Below are 24,189 nucleotides of genomic sequence, written 5' to 3' on the forward strand. Positions count from 1 at the left end.
GTACTGTATATTCTGCTGATCCACTGGGACTTACTCTGACCTGCTTAGGGTCTCGGCCCTCATAATCACCAACTATTCTGGGGAACCATAGAACTTATCCTGTCCCGGGGAGGGCTCTCCTTTAACCATTACCACAAACAGCGCTATAGGAAGGATCCTAGTGGCTTATTTTTATAATAATATGCATTGCATTTTTATTTAAGCCTGTTTTCACTGCCTGTAAACTGCGTAGGGTGGATGTTTGTCCTGAGAATAAGTAACTGTAATACTAAGTTTAAAAAAAACATACGTTTAGAATCGGGGTATATCAGTTTATTAATTCCTTTTCACGCGGTTTGCTCTATTAGTTCTATACTGTATGAGCTAAAAGTTCTTTGCAATTCAAAATCTTGTTTTTCTAGAAAGACTTCCCTGATTGTAGAAAGTATATTCCTCTCCGTTCGGCATTTTTAAAATTATGTTCCCATTATATTCTCTACTTGCTCAAGCCAACTGCAAACCCCCTTCCATATTCTTGCCCAGCAAGCTACCATTTACCTTCTTACGCCCATCGCATCACACGTCAGACATGGTTAACTGAACTACGGACACCACCCTGTGCCACCAACTAGTCGACCGCGTTTTACGAATCCAACCCCTTTCTCACAATCCTCCGCCCCGCGCCCGACGAACCCAAAGCGTTGCTCTTAGGGGTTTCCGAGCTGGAAAACGGGAGGATGCGAAGAGCTTCAATCGCAGCACTGCGCATGCGTAGCGTGCTTACTCACTCGTCCGGCAAGCCGTTCCAAGGATCTCTGGGGTTCCGTAGGACGATGAGAGCCGCTTCTCCTCGTCGGAATGGCGGCGGTGAGTGACCCGGAAACAGCGCAGAAACAAGTGAGCAGTGCTCGGCTCCGTGTGACAGGAAAGCCGGGTGGGTGGTTGGGTTTCAGCCAGCAGGCGAGGGGGTTGGTTCTGGGAAGATGACTGTGCGCTTAACGCATGTGGGGTGCTTCGAGGCCCCTCGCGGCGTGGTCAGCGTTCCTACATTAGAAACATCCGGCGACCAGGTGGCCACGCAGAGATCAGATATAAGGATTCTAGGAAGTTCGTAAGTGGGGAGTTGAAGTAACAGGCACGTGCTGCCCGTGCTCCGAGGTACACTGTCTTTGAACATGGAAGGTCTATATAACTATCATTGCTTGTAGTTCTCAACACATCTGTCCTTATTAAACATAGGTAATCCATCGAATGTATGGAATCTGTAAAGTTTATTTTATTTTATTTTATTTATTTATTTATTAAATTATATCACCGCCCACCTCCCCACAAAAGGGGGACTCTGGGCAGTTTACAAGAACAAAGTTTAAAATTCAGTACCATTAAATACAATAAATATAAATAATAATAAACAGTAAAAAATATAAACCGTAATAAAATCCAGATAGCTAAGACTGCATCTCAGCCCGTGAATACAAAGGGTCCTTCTAGGGTGCTAGCCATCCCTAAGGAAGACTGTTCCCTTTCCTGCCCCAGGCATGTTGACACAACCAGGTTTTTAGCTTTTTGCAGAAGTCCAGGAGCAAGGGGGTCTGTCTCACCTCTGGGGGAAGAGCATTCCAGAGGGCGGGAGCTATTGCAGAGAAGGCTTGCTTCCTGGACCCCACCAGATGGAATTATTTTACAGATGGGGTTCGTAAGATGCCCTCTCTGCATGACCGGGTGGGACAGGTCGGAGTGATGGGGATGAGATGGTCCATCAGGTAACCTGGACCCATGCCATGTAGGGCTTTAAAGGTGATAACCAACACCTTGAATTGAACCTGGAAGCAAACTGGCACCCAGTGCAGCTTGCATAGCAGGGGTGTTACATGTGCTGACCTTGGCGCACTCAAAATTACCAGTGTGGCTGCATTTTGGACCAGCTGATATTCTTGAAGGGTAGCCCCATGTAAAGTGCATTACAGTAATTTATATGGGAGATAACCAGGGCATGAGTGACCATTCAAAGGGCCTCTTGGTCTAGGAGAGGGTGTAACTGGCGCACAACACAAAGTTGAGCAAAGGCCCTCCTGGCCATGACTGCCACCTGTTCTTCGAGCAGGAGTCGTGAGTCCAGGAGGACCCCCAAATTACACACCGGCTCTGTCTGGGGCAGTGCCACCCCATCCAGAATTAAAGATAACAATTTCCCGGATACCAAGGAGCCATTAATCCACAGCCACTCCATCTTACCAGGGTTCAGCCGAAGCCTGTTGTTCCCCATCCAGGGCCCCACAGCCCCCAGGCACCTAGAGAGGGTGGTCATGGCATCACTTATTTCACCCGGGATGGAGATGTATAATTGGGTATCATCAGCCTACTGTTGATACCTTATCCCATGGTGACAGATGATCTTGCCCAGCGGTTTCATGTAGATGTTAAAAAGGAGCAGAGAGAGTACCGAGCCATGCAGCACCCCACAAAGAAGGGGCTGTGGGCTGGATCTCTTGCTCCCTATCAACACTGATTGGGACCGGCCCTGGAGGAAGGAGGTAAACCGGTGTAAAACCACGCCGCCCACCCACAACTCCTTGAGCCACCCAAATGATACCATGGTTGATGGTATCGAAAGCCGCTGAGAGGTCAAAAAGAGCCAGGATGGATGCACCGTCACCATCCTGCTCCCACCAAAGATCATCCATAAGTGCAACCAATGCCGTTTCCGTCCTATAACTGGGCCTGAAACCTGACTGAAAGGGGTCTAGATAATCCGTCTCATCCAGAATCCTCTGGAGCTGCAGTGCCACCGCCTTCTCAACAAATTCAACTTGTGAATTCTTTGTTTGAGTGTGGTGTAATCATGACCTGTTTTTGGAGGAATTGATAACATAAACACATGGATACACAGTATAAACGTTCCATGAAGAAAAAAAATCCTATCCAATGTGTAATATTTTGTTACCTGTGCTGCTATAGCAATTCTTTCCTGTGTGACTTATTTATATTTATGTATTATATAAATATATAATATTTAATTTTATTACATTTAGGATATTACTGGCTGCAGATGGTTTACAATATTCCATCAAATCAATAAAACCAATAGCAAATGCATAATAACAAATCATATTGTACAGTTCCCTATCTACCATGTCCACAATGTAATGGCATCCTACTCCTTGATAGTAAAGGCTCTATGAGTAATTGAATCCATCCATCTTGTAGCTGGTTGTCCTCTCCTCTTTCCTTACACCTTTCCCAGCATTTTAGATTTCTCAAGGGGGCTAGGGCTTCACATAATATGTCCAAAGTATGATAATTTGAGCCTGGCCATTTGTGCCTCAAGGAAGAATTCTGGATTGACTTTTTTGTTGACCTACTTGTTTGTTTTCTTAGCTATCCATGATATTCCAGGAGTCTTCTCCAACACCAAAAGCACCAATACTCTTCCTATCCTGCTTCTTCAAAGTCCAACTTTCACCTCCATAGAGTGATACAGGAAAAATCATTGCCTGCCTGATTTTGATCTTTATATGTATAGATAAATCACAACATCTGAATATCTTTTCCAAAGCCTTCATGGCTTCTCTACCAAGTGTTTATCTGAAGCTTATTTCTTGACTGCTGGTTTCTTTACTGTTGATATTGATCCTAAAAGGCAGAAGCCATCCACCACTTCAGTATCTTCATACTGGGGACATGTCAGCCCTCTTCAAATACTTGAAAGGAGGATACAGAATAATTGATTTAAGTTACAGGATGGCAGATTCCAACTGAACATTAGAAAAAAAAATCTTAACAGTAAGAGCAGTTTGACAGCAAAACCAATGACTCAGATAGGTAGTAGATTCCTCTTCATAAATGTGTTCAGGCAGAGGTGGGACAGCCATCTGTCTGAGAAACTTTAATTTGCATTAAGGAAATTACATTAGATGGCTTAAATTGCTCCTTCCCATTTTATGATCCCTGCTTTAATCCTTACAGCTCAGTTCTGACTGTTGACTTGTAATCTCCAGGAATAGTTACATATGGGGTAAACATCTAACCTGTGCACATGTAGCTAAGTTACCTTAACAAGGAAGCTAATATCTCACTAGCTATTTTAGACCTCTAAGTTCCAAATTTTTATGAAAAGCACTGTCTTAACATATGGCTATTTCTTAATGCTCCTGGACTTCTCAGCAAGGGCCTATTGCTTATTTTGTTGAATGGAATGTAGGGATCAAGATTGGCGCAGTATGATTAAAACTGTGGTTTGTTTTAGTGGCTATACTGTGAGATAGGCTAGGCCTTTGTATGAGTTCTGGAAACTTCATACCCAGTTTGAGAATTATTGGCTGTGTTCAATGACGTGCTAAGTTAAAAAGCGTAGTTAACGAGTGCACTGTTATACTCCATCACACAAGGCTCTTCTAATCAAATATGCTTTATTCTTGCTGAAACCTTTAAGCTATGACATGCACTGTCTTCTAGAAAACAGGAATAGGTAATATTTTGTGCTTGGATAACATGATAAATCATGCACAACAGGAAGTAAAAACCACTGTTTGTTAAAATGTGCATATTCTTCTTACCTAGTATTTGAAATTGATGATCATCAAGTATTTAAATTCTGGGTCTGATACAAATATGGCTGGATTGCTAGATCCTGCTGTAGCTGATCTTTATTTTTAGAGCTTTTTTATATCTATAATAAGAGCAAATTATATATCTGAGCTTTATCTTTTGACTTTTCCACTGCAAATACTTCAGTGTGGATCTGAGTTTCTAGAGAAATATTTATTTCCATCCTCTGTCAGCTATAACTCATTCTTATTTTGGATAAATGAACATTTGAAAATAACAGTATGTTTAGATACTTATATCAAAGTGTGTATTTCATACCTCAACTGCAGTATATTTGATTTGTGAATGGTACGGTCCATTGTAAAGTAGTTTAAACTGATTAAAAAATATAACATCATTTTTGCCAGACAGAAGAAATTGAAGTTCTTTCAGCTATATATGGTGATGAATGGTGCACTGTTGATGAAGATGAGAAAATTTTTTGCATTAAGATCAGTGATTGCTCAGCACAGCCAAAGTGGACTCTCAATTTACAGGTAGGTTTGTAGCTATATAATTAGGGCTATAGTTTGAAAGTGAACAGTGTTATAGAGTATTGATGTTTTTCTTTATAGGTTTTTATTTTTTCCCCTAGAACAATTTTAATGTTGGGTATAGTTCATTCTTTTAAAAATTGCTAGTTGTGCATACAGTGCTCCAGAGAATTGGGAAGGGGGAGAATTAAATCTCCTTTATGCTGTTGGAGCGCCATCTTGCTGATATTAAGGAAGGCGATGAACACTTAGATCTGTGCCTATTTATACAAAAGCAAGTTGCACTTTCTTTAGTGTAGAGGACCATGTAGTCTAAGTTGATTACAGTTTGATTACAGTTGTAATCAAAATTATTCAACCCCCATTGCAAATCAGGTTGATTGTCAAAATGTACAGACTTTCAGCTGTTTGCAATGAACAAATCAAACAAAAGCAATTGAAATACAGTAGCTCAACACAACGAATGCTGCAAGTGGTGTCCCCAAATTCAACTGAAAATGCAACTTATCATGACTTCTCCAGTCTCAAAATTATTCAACCCCTTCATGGCAAGCATCTTCAGTACTTAGTAGAGCACCTTTTCGCTGTTATGACCTGCTGCAAACGAGATGCATAGCCAGACACCAGCTTCTGGCAGCATTCCTGAGGAATTTTAGCCCATTCCTCATGAGCAATGGCCTCCAGTCCAGTAATATTCTTGGGTTTGTTTGCTGCAACTGCCTTCTTCAAATCCCACCAGGGATTTTCTATGGGGCTCAAGTCAGGTGACTGTGATGGCCCCTGTAGAATCTTCCAGGACTTCTTCTGCATCCAAGTGGAATCTGAGGTATGCTTGGGATCATTGTCTTGTTGGAAGGTCCAATGACACCCAATCTTCAGCTTCCTTACAGACTGCATGACGTTTTCTCATAGGATTTCCTGATCCTTCAATGAATCCATGTTGCCGTCCACACGCTGCAGGTTTCCGGTGCCAGAGGATGCAAAGCAGCCCCAGAGCATCACCGAGCCACCACCATGCTTAACTGTAAGCAGAGTGTTCTTTTCAGCGTACGCTTCATTCTTCTTCCTCCAGACATACCGCTGATCCATCGGGCCGAAAAGTTCCAGTTTTGTTTCATCGCTCCACACAGAACAGAATCCCAAAACTTCTGTGGCTTATTCATATGATTTTGAGCATATTGGAGCCAACTTTTCTTCTGCTTTTGGGTCAGTAGCGGTGTATGTCTTGGAGTTCTGGCATGGAAACCTTCTGTGTTTAGTATGCACCTTACTGTGATCACTGAAACCTCGGTGCCTGTTTCCACCAAGTCTTGCTGCAGGTCTTTTGCGGTCACTCGAGGGTTTCTCTCCACCTGCCTTCTCAGAAATCTGGTTGCAGCCATTGACAGCTTCCTTTTTCTGCCCCGTCCAGGTAGTGTAACCACTGTTCCTTTAACTTTGAACTTGTGAACTATGCTTCCAACGGTGTCTCTAGGAGCATTCAGTGCTTTCGCTATCTTTCTGTATCCCGTTCCTTTTTTGTGAAGGGCGATGATCTCTTCTCTTACCCTTTTGGACCATTCTTTTGACTTAGCCATACTGTATTTCTAACATGCAGTCAAACGTGGCACTCAGCAAACCCCTGGCCAGTTCAGGTATTTCATGTGTTCCAGCTCAAGCACACCTGGTGCAACTAATGAAGCCCTTGACTAGTTGCCTCAGGTGTGCTTGAGACAGCACCTGTTTTGCATACTGTATGTGTGCTGTTGTGACAGATTCTGTTCAGGGAGTTGGATAATTTTGAGACTGGAGAAGTCATGATAAGTTGCATTTTCAGTTGAATTTGGGGACACCACTTGAAGCATTCATTGTGTTGAGCTGTTTCAATTGCTTTTGTTTGAGTTGTTCACTGGAAACAGCTGAAAGTCTGTTCATTTTGACAATCAACCTGATTTGCAACGGGGGTTGAATAATTTCTATTACAACTGTATATCTCTTTTGTGTATTTTTATAATGTTACAGTATTTCAGAATTGATCTTCTGGATATTTTCCCAGCTATTTTTTAAGGAAGATACTACTGCTGGTTGACTATTAAAATCTTGCAGGTGATTCTGCCGCCTGAATATCCAACATCAGCACCACCTATTTATCAACTTAAGTAAGTACATGCTTTCCAGGAATTTATCATTTTAATAATACACAATTCTAATTATATAGGTAGTCTTCACTTAACGACCATTTGTTCAGCAACCATTCAAAATTATGACGGCCCTGAAAAAATGGACTTATGACCTGTGCCCAAAATGATGACTGTTGCAGCATCCCTGCAGTCACAGGATCAAAATTCAGGTGCTTAGCAGCCTGCCCGCATTTACGACTGTGGGGGTGCTTCATCTCCCCCCACCCGCCTATCTCCCCATCCATATCTACTCTTTTGAAAGTCCTGCACTCTGCCTTGCAGGGTAGAAAGCCCAGCCACTCTGTGTGAAACCACCAGTGCCACCCGTGTGGTGCCCTGCCACCCATCTGCCCGCGTCAGCCACCTGCCCATGCCAAGCCAAGCCACTGTCCGCCCGCCCACCCCAGTCACTCACCCACCCGCACTGTGCCAGCCACCTGCCCATGCCAAGCCACACACCTCCGCCGCCTGCACATGCCAGCCAGCCACTCACCCATTCACACCGCAACAGCCACCCGCCCATGCCAAGCTAAGCCATATGCCCATGCTGTGCAAAGCCACCATAGCAAGCTCCAGCCTCCCCAGCCCGCATTCGTTCACCCAGCTGCCTCCTCTCCAGTTCCCCACACCTACCTTTCTACTTTTTCGCCCAGCCACAGAAGCACCTTGCTGCCTTTGCTGAGTCCTTTTTGGACCCAGCTTTTCCAGCGAACGCTTCCTCCATGTGGCTCCCTTCAGAACGCTCTCTTTGGAAACTTACACTGTCTTCTCAGAGCCTTTCCAAGTGGTTCTCAACTTTAGTAGCTTTAAGACTTGTGGACTTCAACTCCCAGAGTTTCCCAGCCACCAATTCTGTGAAATGAAGTCTGCACATCTTAAAGTTGTTGAAGTTGAGAACCACTGATTCATTCTAAGGTGAGTCTAGATGTGGGAGTGTTTTTATTCTGTATTTTATTCTGTTAAGTGTAAGCTACCTAGAACCTAGAATGTATTGGGGAGCATACATGTTTATGTAATAACTATACTTATTAATAACTTGCAATTTTCATGACACATAAATAGGAAATGGTTTAGAAAATGCTATCAATAAAACTGGCATATTCATTATGTTCTAGTGCTCCTTGGCTTCTACGAAAGGAATATGCAGAACTGGCAAATCATCTGGAAGAAATCTATGTGTAAGTAGTACATACTTCTATACTGTTTTAATGTATAGTTTTAAAAATGTACTTGTATTTTTAAAAATCTAAATGGACATAATTCCAGTAGGTGGCAGTATAATGCAAAAGGTATAGTAAAACAGATCTGTTTCCTGAAAATTGAGATACCTGGATTTTATGCAGGGAGAATGGGCCTCTTTTCTTGCATGGTCAGGAGAACTGCTTTAAGAATAATGTTTGGGATCCAGAAATCTACAAGCTCAAAATGTATGTCAGTTAAATTTTGTAGATTTCTGCAACAAAGCACTCTTCCTATCCCAAATTGCTTTCACAAGCCCAATTAATGTTACTTGGTGATAATTGCATTTAATAAAGAGAGATTGTAACAAACTCCTGTGTTTGGTGTAGCACAACCGTGCCCTCTAAAGCTTCTAGTAAGTTGAACCCATGCTGACAGGCCTGAATAGACTCACCTTGTGAAAGACTTTGTGGTTGAATGATACGGGTGCTGATTAGTTTTCATCATTTGTGCCATTGTATAAAAGTGATTATATGGGAGAAGGTTTAGAGAAAACAAAATTTGAATTTTGCATGAGATCAACTTACCAGATGCTTTGGGGGCCTTATTCTGTGATATTAAAATACAGGATTTTGTCACATGTGGTTCCTGTTTTTAAATCAAGAGCTGCTTGACACATTGTCTGTAATTGGCTTGTTTCAGACAGAACCTTGGCGAGAGCATCCTTTATTTGTGGGTGGAGAAGATACGTGAAGTTTTGATAGAAAAATCCCAGTCATCTGAATCAGGTAATGCGCTATGTGTTGTTTGGCCTCATTATTGGTGTGTAATTGAAAATAAGTAGAAGATATTCATGGGTAAAATGAAATGTAGCAATATGGGGAATATTATGGCAGCATGGTAAATGGCCCAAACTGTTTCACTTTTAAATATTTGCTATCTTGTCTGTGCACTTATCTGTATTTTAGTTTTTATGTATGATCTGCATAATGTCATTTTAGTATTGACACACGGTCATGTTTATGTGCTTGTTGTGAGTGTTGCAGTTTTAGATTTCAGAGAAGAAGTAGGTGAGATATTTGCTTATACTTGCTGTTATTTTTATCCCCAGATAAAATATGCAAAATTGTTGCATTCCATATGTAAGTAGGTAGATAGATAGATATGGAACATTGCATATTTCAACTTTGATAGAAAACACTCAGGTGTCAGTACAAGCAACCTGTAGGTCATTAAGTGTGAAAATTGTGTAAAGGTGTATTTGGCAAAATAGGATGGAAATGGAATTTTAATATTGATTTCTTTAGAGTTCTTGCCATTTAAGTAGTTAAAACTTAACTACTGATTTTATACCAGTAGGGCCAGATAATAAAAAAATTACAGAAGAAACAGATGTGGACTACGAAGAAGAATTTTCACTGGAATATCAACCTCTTCCAGATTGTACAACTGTATTGTTGAATTTCGATCTGTCTGAAAAAATAGCAGGTAAAATTGCTATTGCTGTCCCATTATATTTCACTTAATCTTATATAACAATAAAGAGCAAAAACATCTCAAGGGATATTATAACATAAAGCCCCTATGAAGGGAATGAAAAGTTGCTTTATACTAAGACAAGTCACTGGTTCATCTAGCCTTGTATTATTGTCATGTTCACCATTCCAATGTTACCGTTACATCTTAACGTTTCGCATGTCATTTGGCTGATGCGTGTTTCATCTGGGAGGGGAGGAGGATTCCATCTCGTGGGATTGTTATGTGTTAGCAGCCGGATTGGAATGTGTTTGGGTTATCTCCTGTGTTCAAGGTTCCTTTCCCAGGACATCAGCAGAAACGGTTACCAGCACCTGGGGGGGGAGGGGAGTTTGCAACGGCAGGGCGAGGGGAGGGATTGCGTTTGAGCCGAGGGTTTTTAGTTTGTATTTGGCGCGCTTTTGCTCATTCTCAGCTTTCTCTGTATTTGCATACTATTCTTTAATAAATCAGATATCATTAAGTTCCTGCTTGTGAGTCTGAGTCTATTAAGGTAGGCAATCCTTACAATTATTAACACAGATTACCTTGGTCATTAGGTAATAAGAGGGGCTTTTTTCCCAATAATGGGATGGCCGTGGACCTCCTACTTCTCAAACATATGTTCTGCCATTGTAGAAAGGTGTGACAGGGTCATGCAGTTTCCTCTGGCCCTCTTCCTTATGCCCGCAGGTCAGATTTGGATATCTGAATTGGGGAAAGTGCTGAATGAATACCTCTTTGGGATCTACAGTCCTGACTGCATGGGATTCCAATTCTTATAGTTGCTTATATATCCACATCTCAGATATTTGTTAAGATTGTGCAGTGCTTTGGATTTGATTTGGAGGAGAAACTTCATAATGCACAGGACTCTAGGCAACTACTGTATGTGTTTCCAAGATCTCAGTGCCAGTTGAAATGAGATAGGAATGAATAACAGGATTCTAAGATGAAGGAATCTCTAGTTATCTTGGTTCTGTGTAAGTAGTACAATGAGATATTGGTGATTAGATTATATGAGCCAAGTGTGAATCTTTACTTGTACAGTCTGTCTCTTTGCATTCTTCTATCTTGTTTCCTAGTTTTAGGCAACCCATGCTTTGCATTTGTCCTGAAAAACATGATTAAACCCTTGAAATCAATAAGCCATAGGAAAGGAAAACTATAAAGATTGATGAACATGACTAGAACTCATTGTTCATTGTTAAGATTTAAAGGGCACAGAGATAATAGTTGTGAGGAGGAGAAATACCAGTTTAGCAGAAGCATTCAAAATTCTACTTGAATTAGGTAGAAAGTTCAGTAAGCCATCCTTGCACAAAATCTGAATTCTTAAATTTTCAGATGACAAGTTACCTCCAGTTTATCATGGAACCCCAATTACAGATCGAAGGAGCACATTCCAGGCACATTTAGCACCTGTTGTGTGCCTCAAACAGGTTAGTAAAGCATGTTTTCAATCAATCATGTTGTTATGTTATCCAATAGGTTATATAGATGGATTCAGTGTATTCATGTCTAGATGAATTGACTGAAGCAACACCAAAGAACTGTTTGCATTCAAGATATAGATAATCTATTACCAACAGTATGCCAAAATATTGGTATAAATAAAGTTATTTGAAGGGTCAAATGAATGAGATAGGAAATTTTGAATGCAAGGTGGTTGTGTAAGAAAAATGCTTGGTAATTTGGATAACTTGGTAAAAATGCTTGGATAAGTTCACATATTGTGGAGATTTTGATTTAGTTTTTGGCTCTGATCTCTGTAAACAGTGGTAAATTACAGTAGTTATTTTTCTCAGGTTGAGTGATCTTATGGGTAAGTTGTTATGAAGGAGGAGTTTCTGATTGTATAGATTTGAAAATAGTCCTTGGTTTGAAAATAGGGTCATGCTGCTGGGGAAAAGGAATAAAATACTATATTGATGCATTATGTTGACTGACAAACAACTGAAAGTGAAAGTAGCACTTGGGTTCTTTGCTTGTAACCTATACAAATCTGTGGGAAGTGTGGTATCAAGAAAGGACAAATTGGCGCATTATAAATTTAGCTTACGCTTTGGCAACTTACACTATCTATAGAATTTCTTTATGGATAGACCTATTAGTATGTGAATGGAAAATGAATGAAAGATTTGATATAGGCTGAAACAAGATCAGAATGTGGCTAGAGAAGGCTGAAAGCATGCTAACACATGGATGCTAGACAAGAAGGATGGATAAGAGTTGAGAGAAAATAAGTCTGGAATATTAAGAGCCTTAATACTGCTGAAACAAATATTAAATTCCTGGACCAACTCACAGACAAGCAGAGGGAACCAATCAGAAGCTTCTATTATCTTATAAAAGATATCGGCCTATGGAATGGGCAGGGTAACAAGACTGAATAAAGAACTGTCTCTGAATGCTGTGGGAAAGGGAGACACAACAATGTCGCAAAGAACTCATGAGGACAGAGTATGACATCTACCTTGGTGTGCACCAATACAGACAGCACAGGACTTCTTTCCAAGTGTGTTAGTATATTAAATGACATATCAGAAACAAAAATTTAGGTACTACCTGCTAACTAGAGGATATTATCTTGAGACAGCTCACAAACACAACTTTCTACCTTCTTTTTTTCCAAAACTCACCTTGGGTGCATGAGTGCAAGATCCACATTAAATCTATGGAAAGCCAACTTCTGACATCTGTATCGCATTTATACTAAGTACTCTTTCATATTGAGCAGTTTTTATCTATCCTGTAACAATAAAATAGAGTTGCATCATTTTTAGTGCTGGTCTGATATCTGGATTGCCTCATTATTAGTCATGACAGGAAGATAACTGGGTGGATCCAGCTATTTTAACAGGCAATTTTGCAAGTTATCATTCAAAGATCTGGACAATGACAGCTTATCTACTTCCACTGAGTCTTTGTGACTAAAGGATCCCACATCATCTCACTTGTGGTTATGCAACAATCACACAGATCAGAGAACGTCATGGGTTGGGCAGATAGAATATATGTATGAAGCTCCCTTCCATTAGGAATGGGGGATCCCTGGTTTTCCTCAAGTTGTTGGACCTCAATATCCGTCATCCATAACTACTGTGATTAAGGTTTATGTTGACTGGAGTCCACCAATATCTAGAAGACTATGGATTGCCCGCCTGTAATATGCCTATTTGTTTTGGAGTAAGTTACATTCAGATTCTTTCATACATTGTGCTTTTCTTCATGCATGTGTCTCATGGTGTTCCAGTTTATTCCCTTTTATGTGTGTTGTAGAACATTTTTGTTTTCTGCAAATGAACCACTGGGCAATTACAGCACTGTTTATTTGCCTACCTTGGCACTTGTCTTGGCCTTTTAGCTAAGATCAAGTGTAGGAAGAGAGAGAGAGATTTTTGTGAGAGTTATTGAAAAAAAACCTGTCTTCAAGGTGCTATGAAATATGAGATATACTTCAGCAGTGGTCTTCTCACTGACATAGTAAGTGAATTTGCTTTGAGATAATGGAAAATACAGCAAAGATAAATATTGAAGATGTATTTTGATAACTCTAGAGGAATGACTTTTTTTCTTTTGAATTAAATGCTGTTCGCTTGCCAGACATGTTTTCTCAAGCTCTCAGAGCTTTAATATTGTTTTGCTTAAAGTGGTATTAATTATGCATTGTTTATTAAAACAGTTTCTTTACACAGCATTTATTTATTATAGGGAAATGTAATGTCTCTGATAAGAATAAAACAATTGTTACTGTATTTGAAGAGAGACAGGAAAAAGTCAACTGATAAATTACTGCCTAATTCTTTACTGAATTCTTTAGTGACTATAATGCAGACAATTGAAAAGACTTGTTTATTTCTACAGGCAAACACATTGGATTCTATAATTTACTAGCAGGATGCAAAAAAGTTAAAACATTTTAGTCCTGTACATTTTGGTTTCTTAGAAGAAAGGCACTACAGGATATAGCAACTAAGGTATCACTAATGGGTTAGTCAGACTTAAAGTAGATTTACTGATTTTGGTAAGTGTACTCTTAACTAGACCTAAATCTACTGTAGATCCAACCCAACAATTGGAAACACATGAATCTTGAATGCCAAATATCACACTTTGATTAAGGCTGCTAATTTAATACTGTTGTTTCATATTTCATCTTATACCAAGGGCCCTTTGAGTTTCAAATTTCATCTTCTTATACCAAGGGCACTTTGAGTGTCTGTAGATTGGGGAGTGCTTTTTTGTAGCGTCTGATGAGAATCAATTTATTGTTGTGGTGACAGTATTGGTAATTTTATTTTCTACCATTTAATGTTGTATCTGAAAGCTGCTCTATTTTCTCTGTACATTAAAATCATCATCAGCTGATATCCCTATCTTGTTTTTATATCTCTTTCCACAATTTTTTGCTGTTCTACATTTTTGCCTGCTTAATGGATTTCCTGACTTAATCCATAATGCTTATTTAATATAATTATAAATACCTTGCATCCCACATTCCTACTCAGTTCAGATAAGGGGAAATGTTACTTCTGGGGATTTGTCATCTCCCTGTTGTCTCTTGTATCATCTGTTCCTAAGGATTTACCAAATCTTAGAAGAAGAGCCCCCAAAGGAGCAATTTAGGGGAAAACTACTCTGTGAACTCTTTTCTACTGATGGGAAGGAAGTTAGAATTCAAGCCTATGTTTGTGCCCCAATTATCAGCCAAGATTCATTCTCAAAATGACTAGAAAGTACAATCTGTATAAATTAACCATTGTTGATTCAATCTAAGTCTCAGGCTCTTCCCTCAGGAAGGAAAGGATGGAATTAACTACAAATGGACTGATTATGGTAAAGATCTCAAACCATAACAGCAATATTTCTGTAACCCAGGAAATCTGCAGATACTTTTCTTCCTTTCCATCCCAATCCATAATCCTTAGAGGATAGCAATCTTAGAACTGTGGTTCTTGTCCATGGCTCTCTTAGTTGACTTAGAAAAGATTGGGGGCAGCAGCAGGACTTTCTGAAGTATGTAGTTCTTGGGGATTCATTACTAATATAGTAATTTCCTTGAGCGTTTAAGCCAGTCTCCCAGATCAGATGGGAATTATACTCTTTCCATCTATAAAATTACAATTTTTGTACTTCCAAACTTTTTCCAAGCATAGTGCTCAGACACATGTACCATTGAATCCTGTGTCATTTTCTTTTAAGTAGAAGTGTTTATGATATGTCTTGTTTTTCTATATTTTATTCTTAGAGAAAGAGAGTATGTTGGCTGAAATATGCATTCTGTATTCTCCAATTGAAAGTTTTATTTAGTTACATTCAAATATACAAGAATTAAGCATCAATAAGAAGTTTGCAAGATCTTCAAGTAAAGCATATAAATCCTAATAATTGGCTGAAATTTTATTTTTCTTCCAAGGTGAAAACTATTCTTGCTGAATTGTACAAAAATAAGAAAATAGCCAGTGCTACTCACAACATATATGCTTACAGGTGAGTAGCTAAGGTTTGATAGCAATTACTGCAAAATGGTGAGGAGGATAAAAATCCACTAATGAATGGTTTATGTCTAGGATGTATATGTTCAAACCCAGTAGAATTGCATGTGATTATTCATAGATTTTAAATAATTTTGAAAAGCATTAGATTGATAAGCAAATGTATTCTGGTATAGAATAAGTAGCATATTTACACTGTGATCTAGCATTGTTCTTTATTTTAAGGATATACTGTGAAGACAAGCAGACTTTTTTACAGGATTGCGAAGATGATGGTGAAACAGCAGCAGGGGGTCGTCTTCTCCATCTCATGCAGGTAAAAGGAATAAATTGATAACAGAAGATATTTTTCATTGATTGTAGCCATAGCATTGTAATCAGGAGATCCTGAAAACTTTTGTCAATGGATATATACAAACACAGCCCATTTGAAAGTACTATTTGCTATTTAGAATATTTTGATCAATGATCAAATGGCAAAAATATATACAGAGGAGAGATTAATAATATTCTGTATATTTAGTGAAAATATCACTAATTTCCACCATCATAAAATGGCAATTTGTCTTTAATGTTCTCCCTCCTATCTTTAACATTTTCTTGCCCATGATTCATATTGTTGCCTTGTCAGGAGAAATAATTCCAGAATGAAGTAATATTTAGCTTTTCCAGTAATTCCTTCCAGATATTGTGGACTACAAATCCATCATCCAACAGGAAGTTGTAGGCTAAAATATCTGAAGAAACCTAGATTGGAAAGGCTATGCTAAATTTTATGGTGAATAGGTAAGATCTAGGTTTGACTTTGCCTTGCAAAAGTTAAAAAAATATAAATATGAAGCATCTAGACATCTTTCCAGTCATTGCCAATGGTCTGATATGATAAACTGGAGTTTAGATCTATAGGAAGGAACACTGAGCTTATCAGCTTCCTTCCTCACCTCTTAGCTATTAGAAAACAGAAGCTCTGCTTTCAGAAGTTTTTGTTTAGAACTAAATGCAAATTTGCATGGTGCTTGAAAATGGATACCCTAGATAAACTGTGATTTAATGACACCAACCACATCTATGAAGTTGTCTTGCTTCAAGTTGTAGAATTAGGATGCTGCAAAAGTAAGTTTTTCTAGAAATATATTTTTGCAGGTAGTGTGGGTTGAGCTGACAATTGAGGGATGCTCATTATATGTAACAAAGTGAGTCAGACAGTTGTAATTCATCTTCTAAATATTAATATGTATGTGATATTTTTTAATATAGATCCTGAATGTCCACAATGTTTTGGTAGTGGTGTCCCGCTGGTATGGTGGTATCCTTCTAGGACCAGATCGTTTCAAACACATCAACAATTGTGCCAGAAATATACTTGTGGAGCAGAATTACATGAATTTATCTGTAAGCTTATAGTAAAATAACCATAGCTTCTTCCTGATAATGTGTTCCTTTTGGTATGGCTGGGGAAGGCTGAAATGCTTACATAACATCATTGACAATGAGTGCTATTTACAATGGTATTCCATAATTGAATTTATCAAAGTGTTTTTTCTTTAAGGAAAAACTTTTTAAGCTTTTCTCATTTAAACAGAAACCTTTTATCACTCTTATAGCCAATTTTCACCCAACACAAATAATTTTAAATAATTTACATGTACAAAACCTTCCCCAAAGCATTCATGAAATAGGGACAAATTAAGTGTAATAGAATATAAATTTTAGATAATTAACCCTGAATATATGCTAGCAGTGTTCAGAAAAGCATGTAATCTGTGTAGAAAAAGAAGCAGTTATTTAGTTACGTTTATCTGATTCTTCTATAATTTATTTTTCTAGGAAAATTCATCTAAGCATCTGAGAAAGAACAAAAGAATAAGAAAAGACAAGAAGAAAGCAGAACATTGATTTATTTTGCAGAATTGCATAGCAGTGTTTCATCTTTTGACTGTATGTTGACAATTAACCACTCAGTTACCCTATATGACTTTTAATATTCTAAACTCTTTATCCCAAAAGTGTGGAAACACTTTGCAATAATAAGAAAATATTCTTCTTAGTAAAAAAACTCAACAGCAGCAGATCCAGAAAACACCTTCAGTTTGTTCACTGTCTTAGCCGCTCAGGAATCAAGGTCTTTCAATATAAAAGCTTCCCTGTGGATTTAGCCTTTGATTTGTTAAAAAACAATAAATGAGAAAGGCAGTTTCACTATCTTCTCTTTATCCTTTTGGGGAAAACATTTTGATAATGTATGGTAGTAAGAATCTGTTGTAAAAAAAAAGAAAGAACTGTTCTCATGAGTCAAAAAGCAACTCTTGCAAAGAATTATTTACAGAATCAGAACTGAGAGAAATAACAGCATTTAGCACCCCCCAAAAATGTTACTATCGAACAGTTTGATTGTGAAATTTCAATTCTTGTGTCAGTTGAAAGCATTGTAATGGCTCTTAAGTTGTAGTGTATTTTAAAGTTGGATCAGAGATGAGGGAGCAACTACTGGATGTATTGAATCATCCCAAAGCAAATTAGGGTGAGGGGGGGAAGGGGAGAGGAAGACTGTTTTGCTATCTTTTGTTCTGGATTGCTACAACCAGGGAAGTTTCATTAATGAACTATGCCTTAGAGCAACACTGAATAGTTAGTTATATGTTGATGGAGAAGCACTTGCATCTGGAAGCAGCTAGAAGAACTACGTTTAATATTTTGCTTTCAAAAAGGAACCATGGCAGGGTGGTTTACAAATACATAATTCTTGCTTTGGAGAATGTGCATAGCTTATATTGTCTGCCTAAGTGTCTATCAACTTTGTGATGTAGGGATTCTACCGTAAGCCACAACTCATCAATTGGTGTCATGCGCTGCCTACCTCTGAATAACGTTCAGACGCTGGTTTGCAAATCAGGTTCTGGTTTATTTCAGGGCAGGTACAACGTTGGTAGAAAAAAGCTGAGAGTGACAGGAGCGCGCCGGTGCGGGGTTTAAATACCCCGCGCCGGTCAGCGCCCCCTCGCTCACGGTCACGTCACCCCCCTTTGTCCCATGCGTTGCCCTGCCGGTGGGTGAGGGTTTCCGGGATCGCCCATCGGCAGGTTTCCATTCTTCTGCTGATTGCTTTCAGCTGGGCGATCCCCGTTGTATTGCCGCTGATGGTTTGGGTGGCTCCGTGATTCCTTTGGCTATTGTTTGTTGGCCGTTAGTCGTTGTAGGTTGATGGCTACTTAACTTGTACCCCTTCACCTATTTCCTTGTCATTGTCATGAGTGCCATTGCGCTGATGACTTTAGCTCAACGGCACTCATGACATACTGCCCCCTTTCCGAATAGTGTTCTCCCTCGGGTTTCTGGGTTTTCCCCGTGGAGCTGTCAAAATGCCACATTTTTTTTTTTTTTTTTTCAAAGTTCCCGCCGGAGTAGTTGTCGCCCCTCCCTTTGCTCCTCCCTCTACCACGTGCCTTCCCAGGGTGTGTCCATGGTGCGCATGCTCGGGTTCTAACCTGGCGTGCGCATGCTCCAACCACACCCTGTTTGTTTGGCTCAGTTCGGCGAGGCGAGAGGCGTGGCTGGTCGGGTGCTGCTCAGCTCCAGGTAGGGCCCTTCTTTTCTTATTTAGAGTGCGTCGCCTTTGTTGTGTCTCCTGGGCGTTGCCCCCAGGTTGCCCTGTTGACTTGCTTGCCACTCCCCCGCGGCCAGGGGGCGGGGGGAGGGTGCTGGCGATCGTTTGTCACCACCCCGTGGGCCCGGGGCGGGGGGAGTGAGTCCCGGGGGGGGGAAGGTCCACCCAAGTCGCGGGCTTGGGGGGGGCCCTTTCCCTTGGGGCACGGGAGGCGGGGGGAGGCCTGCGGGGGGGGGGTTTGGTTTTGCTGACCTTGGTTGCGGTTTGTCGGGGTATGCCCGGTGAAATGCTCTGGTCAGGTCAGGCGCGTTAACGTTGTGCGCCGCCACCCATTCCGGGTGGGGGAAGTGTTTCCACCTGACCAGATAGTGTAGAGTTCCTCGTTGCTTGCGGGAGTCGAGGATGTCCCTTATCTCGAAGTGGTGTTGCCCGTCGATCATAAGTGGTGCGGGCTGTGGCGTGCTTGGGTGCCATCGGGAGGTGGTTGCCGGTTTTAGGAGGCTGGTGTGGAACACCGGGTGGAGCCTCCGGAGGTTGTGTGGCAGGTCCAGGCGTATTGCTACCGGGTTCACTATTTGCGTGACTCGGAACGGCCCGATGTACTTAGGCCCCAGTTTTTTCGAGGGTTGGGTTGACTTTAGGAACTTGGTGGATAGATAGGCCATATCCCCCGCCTGGAACGTCGGTTGTTGGCGCCGGTGCTTGTCGGCCTGCTCTTTGTAAGCAGCCTGTGCCTCCTTTAGCGCCGCCGTGATTACTGGCCATGCTTCCGCGATCTTCCGTCCCCAGTCGCTGGCGTCCACCTGTGGTTCCGGGGGTTGAGGTAGCTCCGGTATGGGGACGAAGTCGCGCCCCGAGACTACTTCGAACGGAGTTTTCCCCGTGCTCGTGTGGACGGCGTTGTTGTATGCGACTTCGGCGAACGGGAGCAGTTCGGCCCAGTCGTCTTGGTGGTAGTTCGTATATGATCGTATAAATTGCTCTAAGGTGGCATTAAGAACCTCAGTGGCTCCGTCCGTCTGCGGATGCCAAGCCGTAGATAGGGCCTGTTGGGTCCCCGTCAGCTTCAGGAAGGCCCGCCAGAATTTGGAGGTGAACTGTGTGCCCCTGTCGGTCACCACACGTGCGGGACATCCGTGTAGCCTGTACACGTGGATGAGGAAGAGTTTGGCTAGTTGTTGTGAGGATGGGACCGACGTGCAGGGGATGAAGTGGGCCTGCTTTGAGAAGTAGTCCTTCACCACCCAAATGGCCGTTTTCTTCTGGCTGGGTGGGAGGTCCACTATAAAATCCATAGAGATTTCCTCCCATGGGCGGGAGGGTTCTGCCACCCGTTGCAATAGCCCCGCGGGTTTGCCTGGTGCCCGTTTGGCCCTAGCGCACGTTGGGCAGGACGCCACGTAGGTTTTTACGTCTCGCCTGAGCGCGGGCCACCAGAATTGGTGCCGTGTTAGGTGTAGGGTCTTGAGGAACCCAAAGTGTCCCGCTTGCTTGGCGTCGTGTGACCTATGCAAGATCGCCTGGCGCTGCGAGTCCGGGACGTAGATTCTGCCTTCCCCCCATGCCAGGTCTTGCGCCATCGTTACCTTGTCGGGGTTCGCCAGGAACCAGGGGTCGGTTTTGAGGGCGGCGGCGAGGTCCGTGCACATTCCCCCTGGTAGTTGCGGTTGGCTTCTTTCCGTCGCCGGTTGTCCCGCCGTCGGCTGCGCCGTAGCGTCGAGCTGCCTCTGTGCGCCGCTTCGGGTGGTCACGGCCATCCCCAGTTGCGAGGCGGATAGGACCGTCCCAATGGTGTCTGGGGCGGGCTCTTCGTCTTGGGGCAGTCGGGAGAGGGCGTCGGCCAGGAAGTTCTTCTTGCCCGGCATGAACTTCAGCTGGAAATCAAAGCGGCTGAAGAATTGGGCCCATCGGACCTGTTTTGGGCTAAGGCGTCTAGGCGTTCGTAGGGCCTCGAGGTTCCGGTGGTCCGTCCAGACCTCGAATGGTTGGGTGGCTCCCTCGAGTAGGTGTCGCCATGTCTCTAGTGCCGATTTCACCGCGAAGGCTTCTTTCTCCCAGACGTGCCATCGCCTCTCTGTCTCGGAGAACTTCCTTGACAGGTAGGTGCATGGTTTCAGGAGCCCCGTGGAGTCTTTCTGTAGTAGGATGGCTCCCAGGGAGAAGTCTGAGGCGTCGGCTTGGACCACGAACGGCCGTTCTGGGTCCGGGTGCGCGAGGATTGGCTCCGTAGTGAACAGCGCTTTCAGCTTGTCGAATGCGGTCTGGCACGCGGGAGTCCAATGCAGCACTGTGCCTGGGTTCTTGGCGCGTCGGGTGTCCCCCACCCCTTTGGTTTTGAGGAGGTCCGTTAAGGGGAGGGCTATCTCAGCGAACCCCCGGGCGAATGACCTGTAGAAATTCGCGAATCCCAGGAAGCTCTGTAGTTGCCGTCTGTTGCGGGGCCGCTCCCAGTTTAGCACCGCTTCGACTTTTGCGGGGTCCATTTCGATGCCGTCCCCGGAGATTCGATACCCCAAATAGTCTAGGCGCTCTTTGTGAAACTCGCACTTTGTAGGCTTCGCATAGAGCTGCGCCCTTCTGAGCTTGTCGAGGACTTGCCTGACTAAGGTTACGTGTTCCTCGTGTGTTTTTGTGTAAATAAGGACGTCGTTGATGTAGACCAGGACCCCTTTAAACAGATGTTCATGCAGTACCTCATTGATGAGCTGCATGAACACCCCAGGGGCCCCCGCGAGTCCGAAGGGCAGTACCTTGTACTGGAAAGCGCCTAGGGGGCAGTTAAACGCCGTCTTCCATTCGTCCCCCTCCCTGATTCGGATGCGATAGTACGCCTCGCGAAGGTCCAATTTGGAAAAGACTTTGCCCGTGGACAGGTGGGCGAGCATGTCCTTCACCAGGGGTAAGGGGTATTTGTTGGACAGGGAAGCCGCGTTTAGGCCCCGGTAGTCGGTACAGAGCCGTAGGGTCCCGTCTTTCTTCTCCCGGAATAAGACGGGGGCTCCGACCGGTGAGCATGCTGGCTCTATGAATCCCCTGTCTAGGTTTTTATCGATGAACTCTCGGAGGGTTGCCATCTCCTTCGGGGTCATCGAATAGATTTTTGGTCGAGGTAAGGGGACGTCGGGCAGTAGGTCGATCCGGCAATCCGTCTTGCGGTGGGGGGGTAGTTGGTCAGCCTCTGCCTCTCCGAAGACCTCGGAGAAGTCGGCGTATTGTTCTGGTAGGTCTGCTGGGTTAGCGGCGTTGTCTTGTGTGGTCGCCTCCGCTCGTCCTACCGTGGGGTTGCTTTTGCCGGCTGGAACTGGTGCTCGATACTCGCCGTCGCCGAATGTGAAGGTACGGGTCGCCCAGTTGATCCGCGGGTTGTTTTTCGCGAGCCATGGCATCCCCAGGACTGCAATGGGCCGTCCGATGTGCGTGACTACGAACGATGTGCGCTCAGTGTGAGTGCCCATTTGCAGGGTGACCGGCTCGGTTTGTAGCGTGGCTGGTTTCCCTCCCGCTGTAGAGCCGTCCAGCTGGTGGAATGCCAGCGGCGTGGGGAGGGGGAAGCAGCGGAGGTCGAGTTTGGCGACTAGGTCGGGGTGGATGAGGTTTTTTGAGCACCCCGAGTCCACTAGTGCCGCGGCCGTGGTGGCTCCGTTTCCGGTGGAGAGTTGAATTGCTGCCAATATTACGGAGCTTTTGTCGTTTCGTTGAGGTGGTCCGCGTTGCTGTCCCACCGCCTGCCTCGCCACGCGTCTCAGAGCAGGCGGGGAGCATTTCCCGCCGGCTGGTCGGGGTCGGGATTGTCCTCTTCCCCCCAGTAAGCGTCCCAGCTCTCTTTCGGTGTCGCTGTGGCCACGGTCATTCGGCGGTGAGGCGGCGGCCCCGGGTTGGGTGGTTTGGGGCTAATTTTCGGGGTGGGCTTGGGCGCGCTGGTCGGCGGTCGGTTGGCGAAGCAATCCGCCGTCTTGTGCCCTAATTTGCCACACCTCCCGCAGGGCTCCCGGTTGAACTTCTTTTTAGGGTATATGGGGCCGGCCATCCCCCCGTGTGGTGCGGGTACCTTTTTCCCGGCATCGTTTGTGTCTTCCGTGGTTGTCATGAGGAAGGTGCGGTGCGCGTGTTCGGCTTTCCCCGCGAGGTGGATCCACCCGTGTAACGTTTCTGGGTCGTCGCGGTAGAGGGCCCATTGGAGAACGTCGCGGTTGAGCCCCCTTTTGAAGATTTCTAGCAGGGTGGTCTCGGACCAGTCGCTGACCTTCCCCGCGAGGGCTTTGAACTCCAGGGCGTAGTCAGGGACCGTGCGGGTGCCCTGTTTAAGTCTTTGGAGTGCGCTTTTCGCCCGCACTTTGGCTAGGGGGTCTTCGAAGTAGTCTTTCATCTCTTTGATGAAAGCAGGGAAGGTGGCGAGGGCGGGGGAGCTGGACTCGTACAGTTGGACGTACCAGTCCGCCGCCCTGTCTTGGAGTTTGATCGCCACGGCGGCGATCTTGTCGGCCTCGGAGTCATAGGAGTGTCCGTGCCTCCCCATGAACTCCCTAGCGTTGGTCACAAAAAACGAGAGTTTTGTGGGGGTCCCATCGAAGAAGATGGGAAAGTCCTTTGGGGCCCGGGCGTTTTGTGCGGCCCCGCCTCTCGCTTCTCGGGGTGTGGTGTCGGCCGCCTGTGCCGTCTGCTGGCCCTCCGCTGGCCCGTGTGGGTTCGATGCTTCGCTCGGGGTGTGGGCTTGTGCGGGGACGTCGTTGGGTGGCGCGGGGGGCATAAGCGCCTGGAGCATGGTCCGGAGTTCCGTCAGCTGAGCCCGCATGGCCGCGAGTTCAGCTCGTGCCTCCTCGTCCACAGCCCGCGCCGCCGCTGGGGCCGGTTCCGTTGGCGCGTCCTCGGGGGTGGGTTGCCGGTGGGGTTCATCGTCCCTCCGCCGCGGGTCCGCTTCCTCCGCCGTCTGATGGGTGTCTCCGTCGTCCTCCTCCGTGTCGAGCGCCGTGGGGCTGTCGCTCCACGCCCGTTGCTGGGGTGCGATGTGGGGCGCGGGGTCCTCCGCTGGTTTCGGAAGTCGTGCTGCTCCCTCCCGCGGTCGGGTTGCCTCCGTCGCCATCTCCCCTTGGGGTTGGAGCTGAGGCTCGGGTCGGGTTGGGTGGGCGTCCATGGCTCCGGGAGTCCGCGGTGCCTCTGGCCTTGGTCGGTCCTCC

General features: G+C 44.2%; 1 protein-coding gene across 3 annotated transcripts; it reads left to right on the forward strand.

Moving 5' to 3' along the window:
* The first annotated feature begins 787 nt into the window (after window positions 1–787).
* IMPACT (impact RWD domain protein) lies at window positions 788–17,610 on the forward strand. 3 transcript variants are annotated; one of them, XM_063299201.1, is made up of 11 exons: window positions 788–876; window positions 4,935–5,063; window positions 7,146–7,198; window positions 8,335–8,397; window positions 9,101–9,186; window positions 9,755–9,886; window positions 11,261–11,355; window positions 15,333–15,406; window positions 15,637–15,727; window positions 16,669–16,803; window positions 17,239–17,610. In XM_063299201.1, the coding sequence occupies exons 1-11, from the start codon at window positions 838–840 to the stop codon at window positions 17,305–17,307; spliced, it is 966 nt and encodes a 321-aa protein (XP_063155271.1). In that variant the 5' UTR covers window positions 788–837; the 3' UTR covers window positions 17,308–17,610. The 3 variants fall into 3 exon arrangements, with proteins under 3 accessions (XP_063155271.1, XP_063155272.1, XP_063155273.1); XM_063299202.1 differs by having other exon boundaries at window positions 9,758–9,886; XM_063299203.1 differs by having other exon boundaries at window positions 823–846.
* Window positions 17,611–24,189: the final 6,579 nt, after the last annotated feature.

Source organism: Candoia aspera, chromosome 3 (assembly GCF_035149785.1).
Source record: "Candoia aspera isolate rCanAsp1 chromosome 3, rCanAsp1.hap2, whole genome shotgun sequence".
Taxonomy (NCBI): Eukaryota; Metazoa; Chordata; class Lepidosauria; order Squamata; family Boidae; genus Candoia; species Candoia aspera.

What these genes read in the sequence shown, in the direction of transcription:
- IMPACT (XM_063299201.1), top strand. Translation starts at nt 838, where the DNA reads ATGGCGGCGGTGAGTGACCCGGAAACAGCGCAGAAACAA. An exon ending in CTGTTGTGTGCCTCAAACAG is followed by an intron (nt 11,356 to 15,332) that starts GTTAGTAAAGCA and finishes TTTTCTTCCAAG; the next exon opens with GTGAAAACTATTCTTGCTGA. An exon ending in AGAATTACATGAATTTATCT is followed by an intron (nt 16,804 to 17,238) that starts GTAAGCTTATAG and finishes TTATTTTTCTAG; the next exon opens with GAAAATTCATCTAAGCATCT.